At 29.6% G+C, this 10,187-nt stretch overlaps 1 protein-coding gene across 1 annotated transcript; it reads right to left on the bottom strand.

Annotated features, from left to right (window-relative positions):
* Positions 1–5,258: 5,258 nt before the first annotated feature.
* LOC107449099 (estradiol 17-beta-dehydrogenase 2) lies at positions 5,259–9,766 on the bottom strand. Its single transcript, XM_043054542.3, has 4 exons — positions 9,745–9,766; positions 7,416–7,628; positions 5,541–5,723; positions 5,259–5,398 (listed from the first exon to the last, which is right to left on the bottom strand). The coding sequence occupies exons 1-4, from the start codon at positions 9,764–9,766 to the stop codon at positions 5,259–5,261; spliced, it is 558 nt and encodes a 185-aa protein (XP_042910476.3).
* Positions 9,767–10,187: the final 421 nt, after the last annotated feature.

Genomic DNA, 10,187 nt, shown 5'->3' with positions numbered 1-10,187 from the left:
TAACGTTTTTCTTAGAAATCCTGAAATTTTATGCTCAATAAATTTCAAAATTATTTAAAAAGAATGCTTCTAATTATGATACTAACATCTAAGACAAAATGTAAAACATTGTTTTCAAAATAAATATTGCAGCAACAACAGGGTGTTACCCGATGACGAAATTAACAGACAAATATTGCAATAGAAATAAGCTGAATTTCAGCAGAACATACTATTTTAACTGCTGTGAACTGCGTCGTCTGTTGACAAGCTTATAAACTTAATTTGAAACGTAATGAGAATAAATAACTGCATCTCTAAGCAGAAAACAGTAAACCGTACATTTTACAAAGTTAACAATTGAAGATTATCTTAACATTAAAAATTTTGACAATTATTTTAAACCAAAAGTGGTGTAGCAAAACACGAGGAAAATGGCACACAAGTGATGATTCTTGGCGTAATCAAAAATCAAGGACAGCTCTTAAATGTCAGGGAACACCAAAGAATGTTCATTTATAGTTCGTTTGGGAAAATGAGTTGCTTCCATTTGTGGTAATCAGTAACACTATCAGTAAGTTCATCATAACAATATGACATAATACGCATAGTATTCAGTAAAGATATGGAATTAAAAGTCATAACAATTAGCTTAGGATGCATGCACACACTATTTCGAAAAATGAAATTAGTTTTAATATCACGTAGCACACAGAGAATATTAAGATGAATTCGAATACAGCTTAACAGAAAATGATCGGACAGAAATTAAATATTATAAAATTATTTAATACAAACGACAGCTGTTTAAAAATCAAATTATAATTACACTTATTACACAGCCAAAAATATTTATACATTTTGTAATGGAAAACTTTTGTTTTTGCAGATGTCTGACAACATGCAAGACAGTTAACTCATTCCATCTCGTAATCGATTGCAAACAAATTACTGACTAAATTCAAATTAAATAATGCACGAGTGGTGTGACTGCACTTGAGATGGGACTATACATTCTGCATAATTGGTATTTAACCATACCACTAGAAGTGTTTATGACTATTCGATTTTGCGTTGACTTGAAATCAAGTTTTTTTTTTAACCCGAATTTTTTGATTTGTCCAACACCGAATCCAGAAAGAAATAAAACCACAGTTTTTATAATGTATCTCCTGTCTTTTTTAATGATTAATTTAAGTATTAAATTTTATTTAAGGATTAATTTTTTTAAACCATCAGTCATTTTTTAACACAGTACAACTACGCCCTCATGCATACTCTGTTCTTTATAAAATTTGAACAAAATCTATAAACGCCAGAACATGTCTAAGACATCAAAAAATTGAAAAACCATGCAAAATTATTTTCCGTTTAACTACTTTAATACCACGTGGGATCTGAAACTTCAACCAAATAATGTTCCCCTTTTACTGATGTTCTATTATTGATGCATGAAATTAAACTCTCCCACAGTAGTCAGTTGTGTGCCTAGAGGTCAAAGAGATTAAGGGTTTATAATTTAATGTCCAAAGACATAATTGTGATCAACATTATGGCTACTTTTACTTTCTAGACTAGCTGATATCAGTAAATCTAAAGCTGGGTAAGGTTCAAGCTGCTACCGGGGAAACCACCAGCTTTTCACAGAGAAACTCAGTGCTTTACTCAGAAGCCACTATGCCATAGTGGCTTCCTTTGCATTCTTAGAAAAAAATTTATAATAATAAAATTTAGCTTTTAAAACATCATATTTTAGAAATAAATGCAGATAACAATAATAAATATTTAGAAAAAAAATTTCGAAACCACAACAATGAATCGACATCAAAAATGTTTTGTTGATTGAATAATGTTTTCATTTCTACTCTCTATGACAAAAAAATCGACGCTCCAAGAAGGAGTTGTCTGATTAAAGCGAAAATTGGTGGATAGGAAGACAATGTACAGAATAGTAAATGATTAAAATTTCAGAACAATTGAATAATTTATTGCAGAGTTACAGTAACAAGTTCAATAAGGTATTGACCCGCCTCTAGCCTGGATACAAGCTGCCACACGGCGTGGCATAGACCGATAAAGCTCCCGGATGGTCTCTTGCGGTATTTCCTGCCAAATTCGATCCAATTGTCGAACGAGATCATCAACATTCCGTGCCAGATGCAATCGCCTTCCCATCATATCCCAGACATGCTCGATGGGAGAGAGATCTGGTGATCTGGCAGGCCAAGGAAGAGTTTGACAAGCCTGCAGACAGTTTATAGCAACACGCGCCGTATGTGGTCTGTCATTGTCCTGCTGAAAAACCTGCCCAGGGAGCTGCAAAAGGAACGGTAGCAAAACAGATCTTAGGATGTCGTCGACGTATCGCTGTGCAGTAAGTGTACCTCTAACGACGACCAAAGGGGTCCAGCTGTCAAAGGAAATGGCACCCCAGACCATAATGCCTTGTTGAGGGCCGGTGTGGCGTGCAATAGTGAAGGCAGGATCATCCCTCTACCCTGTGCGTCTCGAAACACGTCTTCGATGATCGTCAGAACACAGTTGGAAGCGGGATTCGTGGCTAAAGACTAAACGTCCCCAGTCGGCACCATTCCAACCATATCTGTTCAAAACATTCATGCATACGAAATTTCAAAGCAATCGGATGATTGCTTCTTGGTGCGTCGATTTTTTTGTTATAGAGTGTATAAGAGAGAAACAAAACAAATCAAAATCTATAAAAAATTTGGCTTAAAAACATTATAATTTACCCTTTTGGGTTTCACAAACTTCGAACTCTAAAAAATTCTTAGTAAAACTGTACATAATTAAAATTATTTTCCTGAAAGTAAAATGTGAAAACTACATTAATAAGCAAGGCATAACACAGAGATTATACTGACGCTCATGCGCAGTAGGGCAATGGCATTCGCAATTTTAATCGACATTTTCTCACTGTGAGTTCCTAAATTAACTTTTTTAGATTTATTTAAAAAATTTAAAATCGCTTGTTAAATTTAAAAATGTGATCTTTAAATTACGATCCATCCACCGTAAGAAGACAATTGACCTTTGGAAAATTCCTTTCAACGAGAAGATTTATTGGGCCTTCGGAGTAATCTTTGGCACGAAACATTCTCTAATACTACCATTGCCTCTTTGATCTTTTGATTTCGTTTTAAAAGTAGCTCTCATTTTAACTAATAGATTCATACCATGTTTTTTCTTACAATCATCTTCTTACGGTGGACGAACAATCTGCAAATGCTTGCTAAACGGGGAGTGTAGATCCTGATTGAACAAGTGACTTTAAAGAAATGAAATATGAATTTTTGGGAGAGAAGTAAAAACGAAAAATCTAATTTTCAGTAAAATCAGGCTCATGTTTTGGTCTAGAAATAAGTTGTGACAGTAGGTAAAAATAAATAAAATATTGCTCAATCATTAGTTAATCGGTACGGTTTTCGGAAAAGTCTGATCCTTTGATTTTAAAAATAGAATATTTAAAAAATTCTTTTTTTTTTTTGTTTTGATTTTCGCATCCGGTCGTTTAAGCCTCATGTTAGAAGTTAAGTCTCTCTCTACTGGAGTGTTACTTTGATCGTCTTAAAACTTTACAAAAATATGAAACTTGTATTGTCAGTCGACTTCAAGATTGTTGAGCGTAAAATGAAATTTTGACACTTTCGCTAGTGAAAAAGTGGCCGAAATGTTTATTAAAAATCGACGATTCCATCGTTACAAAAAAAAGAAAATTAGATAATAAAAACGCAGAAAAAAACATTTCGACTGGAGCTCCAAACTTGATCACGAGTTTCCAGTAATTCCGCTGAGACCACTTCATCAAATTGCAATTCGAATCTCTATGGATGCAAAAACGATCTAGATATTTTGAAATTTTTTAGAAGATTCAAAATATTTTTCTCCATAATCAGCTTTCGGTGATACATAATTTTTATCCAAATATGATGTCATTTACTTATTTCGCTTTTTATTTATTTTTCATCATTCATTGTTATTCTGTAACGCAGGAAAAATGTTGAACTTAAAATTTTTTCTTTAAGAATTTAAATGTTTTCACTTAAACGTCTTAAATTAAAATTATGCATTCAAATTTTACAAAATTTAATACCTATAGAAATAATGGAAAATTTAAAATACGGAAATGTTACAGGTATTTAGTTACACTCAATTCAACAAAATAATAAAAATTAATCAAAATATTAATATTTTGCTAAACTACGCATAAATAACGTTGAATATATATAGTTTTCATGCATTATAATTACAGTTTTGTTATCATACTTTAACTTGAAACAACAGCAGTTATAAAAACCCAAAGTGCTCTCTTGCGTTTTTTGTCTTTACAAGGTAAAAGGAATTGTTATCAATAATAAGTAAAATTCTTAACAATAATAAATTTAGGAGTAATTAAAATTACAATATACGAAATAAAATAATTTTATTATCGAGTTACAAAAATAAAGAATTTTAAGAAAAAACAAGGAATTTTTTTCATAGAACAATTTAATGAATCAGAAAATGTAAGTTTTTCTCAAATGGCAGGGATACTTTATGGTACTGCTATTCCGTAAAATCACGAAATTTATAATCGATAAATGCCACCTGACACAGTAAAAGTCATAGTAAACATAGTCACAGTAAACATAATAGTTTAACCGTTATTTTTTAATTATGTTTCAGAAATTTTTATTTATATACTTAAATTCAATAACATTTAGTTTTTATCGAATGTTATCAGTTTTCTTTTTATTCTGACCACTTTTGCGCTGAATAACGACTTTTTTTTTGACAAATTAGCGAAAAATTTGTATAACATTAAATCAGGATTTTAAACTATCTCTTTTTGAAAATTTATTGACCGGTAGGATAGATAAGAGTAAACATGCACGCCTGATTGAAATTGTCCAGCCCGTGCATTTCAAGCAATTTTATTATTGAATTTATTAACTATGGTATATTTTAAACAGGAATTTCAAACGATACTTTTTATTAGTTAGTGTTACATTTAAAATGTTTCAGCAGAAATCACCAAAAATTAGCTGTATGACCAAAAATTAAAAAAAAAAAATCGAAGAAAAGCAAAAGAAGATTACTACGTTCTGTTTAATAAACCAGGATCTATTCTCTTCAAATTTAAAAACTAACTTAAAAGCTAGCAAATTTTTTTAAGAATCCTGTTTATTTTAATTAAGTGTTACTACGTACAAAAGTGTAAAGATAATTACTATGGAACTAATAAATAAATTAATTAAAATATTCATAACATTTTTGCTCTCTTACTTATAAATCTCTGGTTCAATAGATATAACCGAAACTCCCCAGACATTCATTTCTTGTCTCAAGCACTGTGTGAAACCTACGGCACCAAATTTGGCACAATACCATTCAATGGCACAATGGCACAATACCATTCTACCTGTGTAAAAAGATGTATATATAAACAGATTATATATATATATTTCCAAAATATATATGAAATATTACGACCTTCATATCCATTCGGATTTTTTCAATTTCCCATTTTTATTTTTATTTTCTAACATACAGAACTAACTTACCAATAAGACTCGTGAAGTTAACTAGTCTTCCGTTTGATTGTCGCAGTAAAGGCAAAAATGCTTTGGTGATTCTTATATGACCATAAAGATTAACTTCTATATTGTCTTGAAAATCTTGCATAGGAGTTATTTCAATGGAGAAACCTTTAAGAATGCCTGCGTTGTTGACAACTGCCCATAACTCTGAAAAAAATTAATACTTCTCCGAAATTTAATATCTTGAGGCAAAGTCAGTTTAAATCATCACATATAATTACGATAAATTTTAATTTTATCATTTTCGCATACTGTATACCGCATACTGTAAATATTTTTATAATGAACTTTTTCTTATTTTGATCTCGAAATAGATTCGACAAGATATTTTTATGCCATATCCAAAGAGGTTATTTGAATCATATTTCGTACCTCACTTGCAGTTTTTCATCTAATAAAAAATTCCGACGAACGGAGGCAAATCTAATTGTATTTTTATGCAACAAATCATTTAGAAAAGGCACAAAAACAGAGAGAAAATATTTTGAAATATTACGTAACAGACAAAATCGTTCCGAACTTTGTCCAATATATTAAACGCTGGGTTTGAAGATGTTTAAACGAATACTTATGAAGCAATATATTTTACTCATTTTATTAATGCAAATATATACTAAACAAATGAAAAAGGCATTAATTATTAAATGAAAATAAAAAAAAATTAAATAACACAGTGTAATACATTTAATCACAACTATGCGACCACTGACAAGTAATAAATATGAGTTTGTACATATGATATGAGTTTGTATATGTTTGTATAATACATATGAGTTTGTACATATGAATTTGACTATTTAGGCACAATCGTAAATAATATTAAGGGGACCGATAAGTAATGTTTCTGCTCATTAAATATTCGTTAGTCTTAAAACCAATTAATGTTTTTCGATCCATTTCGATTCATTTTCGATCCGGCATTGAAAGATTCTTACTAACGAGGCTGAATACATTATTGATTAAAAATTAAATCTTGATAACAAATATTAAATGCACCGAAACGACATTATTTTCCGGTCCCTTTAGTAATAATGACATAAAAATTGAAATCAAAAACTGAATCAACATGGCTAACAGTTGATATCATGGATTGAGAAATTAACAGTTTAAATCTATATGCATAAGTGGTGAAACAGAAATACAGTGGACAGAAGAGGCACTGTTCAGAACATAAACTGTTTTTTCAAATCTATATTCAAAAATTTTATAAATAATTTAATTTATAAATTAAAGAAATTTCAATTATGAATATCTTAGATCTAAATAACTGCAAATAATTACAAATTAAAAAAAAATAGTGATTTAAAGTAAGCAGTGCTTGGCAGATTTTACCTGTAACGCATAAAAAGGCAGCGGTGTTTATTACTGTATTTCATAACCATATTTTATTTAAATGCTAAATAAAATATTTTGCACTTGTATTGACATAAATTAATACTTAATAATAAAAAAATTTGAAAAATATGTTCGTCAAATTTTTGTCAAAGGGTTAATCGGTTTAGCATTTGGCGAAACTCTTTCTTGTCTACATGAAGAATTTGATTTTATATAGTTGTATTTGAAATTATTCGGTTCTTATTTTATCTTAATATAATTTTTAGCACTATTAAAAAATCTTCTTTTGGTGCAAATATTGAGAATATTTATAAATTAAAAGAAATTGTTTTCAGCATTAAGTATGCAAAAAACTTTTAAAAATAAGTCATATCTTTTAAAAGTATTATTTCCTATAAAATGTCTTGAATTCGGGGAAAAAATCCCTATAGTTATAATAATTTTCATTGTATTGTGCAACAGAACGGTTGCCACACTGGTTTTATAACATTGCTGTTTTTGTACGAGATGTTCCAAGGTTCTCTTTGATGAATTCTAACGCCTCTTGAACACTTTCATCTTTTGTGATATTCATTCCTAAAACTTGCAAACGACAGGAACATTTATTCTTTAATTCTTCAACCCCTGGTCCAGTAGGAAATAGACAACTAGAAAACACGTGATAATCCAGAGAATCGAGGTGAATAGCTGTGGCATGACCGATTCCTCTATTACAACCTGAAACAAAAAACGAAAGTAGGGAATAACGTAGGCGTATATCGAAGCACTTTAAGTTCCACTGCACTTAAGTTATAAAATCATTATAGAACGATTTTGTTTTAGATAATTTGACATTATGCACACTTAAAAACATCCAAAATTTACGCGGAAATAAACGCAGGTTCTTAATTTAAAATTATGCTTTTTTTCTCACTGTTTTGCTGTTACATACGCATTCTTTAGTTGAAAAGTTTTCATTGTTTCATAAGTGCAATTAAGTTTCATTGATACTAAGATCAATTCGATCTTTGGAAATGCGAGTTCAAATAAATAAATAAATGAATGTATAGTTTACCAATGGGAAATACATGCTGATAATAAAGAAAAAGTTCCTACTGCGTATTATCTGGGATGCTAATTCCTATCATCGAAACAGTAAGCGACCAAAAGTCCCAAAATTGCTCAAAATTGTTAAATCAGAGAATCATTCCAATACTTCATTACCTGCTGTACTACTTCCTGTATTATGTCATCACCCACCTCTTGAGCCTTAGCTTGAGCATCGTAAATGCTATTGGTTGAAAATGGCAAGCTCAGTCACCAATAATTGATATGACTGTAAAAAATTGCATACTCTACAATTCAGAAGTTTTTCAACTATTTTTAAATAAAATAATAAGTATTTATTAGAAATAAATTTTTGCTTGGGGTTATTTTTGAATAATCAAACTTTATAAATGCGGGCAAAAGTGTTTCAATTTGTTGAAAAAATTTCTCGAGATATTGCGAAATACTTGAAAAATAAAATTAACATTAAAGTGTCCAAACTTTGGATCACTTAAATCACTGGGATCATATTTCAAAGATTGCGGCTACTTTCTGTTTGTTGAAAGTCCGAAATCCAAATTCATCGAAAAAAGATATGTTTATTCAAAGAGAGAACGTTTTTGTGTCTGATTTGGTAATTTAAAATATCGTCTGTATTAATTAAATACCATATTTGAGCTCACCTTCTCGAACCAATACGATTGAATCCTTGATCGCGAAGATAGAATCATTAGATCAGAAGTTATTCAGGGAGATCCATTTTTCCGCACTGTATGTAAAATATTCACTATTGATGCAATGTTCTTTTCCATTTAACCCATTTGCGGCAAAATGTTCATCAACGCGCCATTTCAATAAATATTTTTTTATAAGCACTTTGACGTACATTTTTCAATAATTTTATTTTTCTGCTATTTTTAAGGGTTCTAAAAACTTCTATAAAATATTTGTATTCCAATTGGATTAAACATTTTCTATGGATAAATGTCCAAAATGCGCTAGTTTTTTTAAAAATTTGAAACGGTTATTAACAAAGTCGACTTTTTGAAAATTTCTAATTATTTCACTTGAGATGGATCATATGTTTTTATGATGGAATGAAGTTTCGAGAACTGTAAATAAAAAAATTAATAAAATGATCATAAATAATTTGATTATAAATAAATCAATGGTGCTTCATTGGTAAATAGTGCAATATACGCACCCATTTTATTTGAGTATTATTTTTCGTACACGAAACTATTTTTGTGTCTTTATGAATGTAACACAAATTTCAGTAAAAATATACAATATTTAAAGAAATTTTGTTGCTAGGCTTAAAATGAGTTAAATGAAATTAATACTGGCTTCTTTTTATTGAATTTTTGGACATCAGATTACCTTAAACCATGAACATACGGCAATTAAGCACGTTATGAAATTTGGACAATGCTTTTTATATTTCATGCGTGAGAAAATAGCATTTTTTGTGTAATAAAATATCAGAAAATTCTTAATTAATTGAAGAAATTATTCTAAAGATGGATAAATAAGTTTAAAGTATTTACTTTAATTATTTTTTTTTGTTAAAAGATAGCCGTTTCGAGCGTTGCATTTTTGGCCATTTTAAAAATCAGAACATTTAGCTGCTTTTCTAAAAAAATTTCTGTGTAATTGTCTATATTCCATTAACCAAAGATATTATCAAATAACCATCCTCTTTAAACTTCTTACTCGTATTTTTATTCGTAGACATCCAGGTGCTATTTAATAATGCTTTTATTGGCATTCTCACAATGCTTAATACTTACAATACAATAATACTTACATTGTCTCAGCTCAGCTGACATTTTGACGCAGATGGGTTGCCATTTTTTCTGACTTCAAGCAAAAAAATAATTTGGTATTTTTTATTTTGAAAAACAGTCTATAGTTATTAAAAAAATCTGTTAGATTATCGGAATGATACTTGTACTAAAATATAAAATCAAAACAAAGTAGTTTCAAATTTTTGTTTCTTCATTCATGCTCAAAAATCAATCAGAAATTGATTATTTAAATTAAAGTAATGTCAAAGATGAATCACTGTTTTTTTTTAGATCTAAATAACCGTGAATAAGAGTAAATTTGAAAAATTATTGCTCGGGATTAAGCCGTGTTTGAATGTTTTTTACGTTTAACGTAGAACGAGAGACCGATATTTCATGTTGTGTTTTTAACCAAAAATTATTAATGTGCCAAATATAATATTTTTCACTTAATTTGATCTAA

Source organism: Parasteatoda tepidariorum, chromosome 3, assembly GCF_982258835.1.
Source record: "Parasteatoda tepidariorum strain Cologne lab strain chromosome 3, Ptep-v5.0, whole genome shotgun sequence".
Classification (NCBI taxonomy): domain Eukaryota; kingdom Metazoa; phylum Arthropoda; class Arachnida; order Araneae; family Theridiidae; genus Parasteatoda; species Parasteatoda tepidariorum.
Note: the sequence above shows the minus strand (reverse complement) of the source record. Positions and strands in the feature narration are given on the sequence as shown.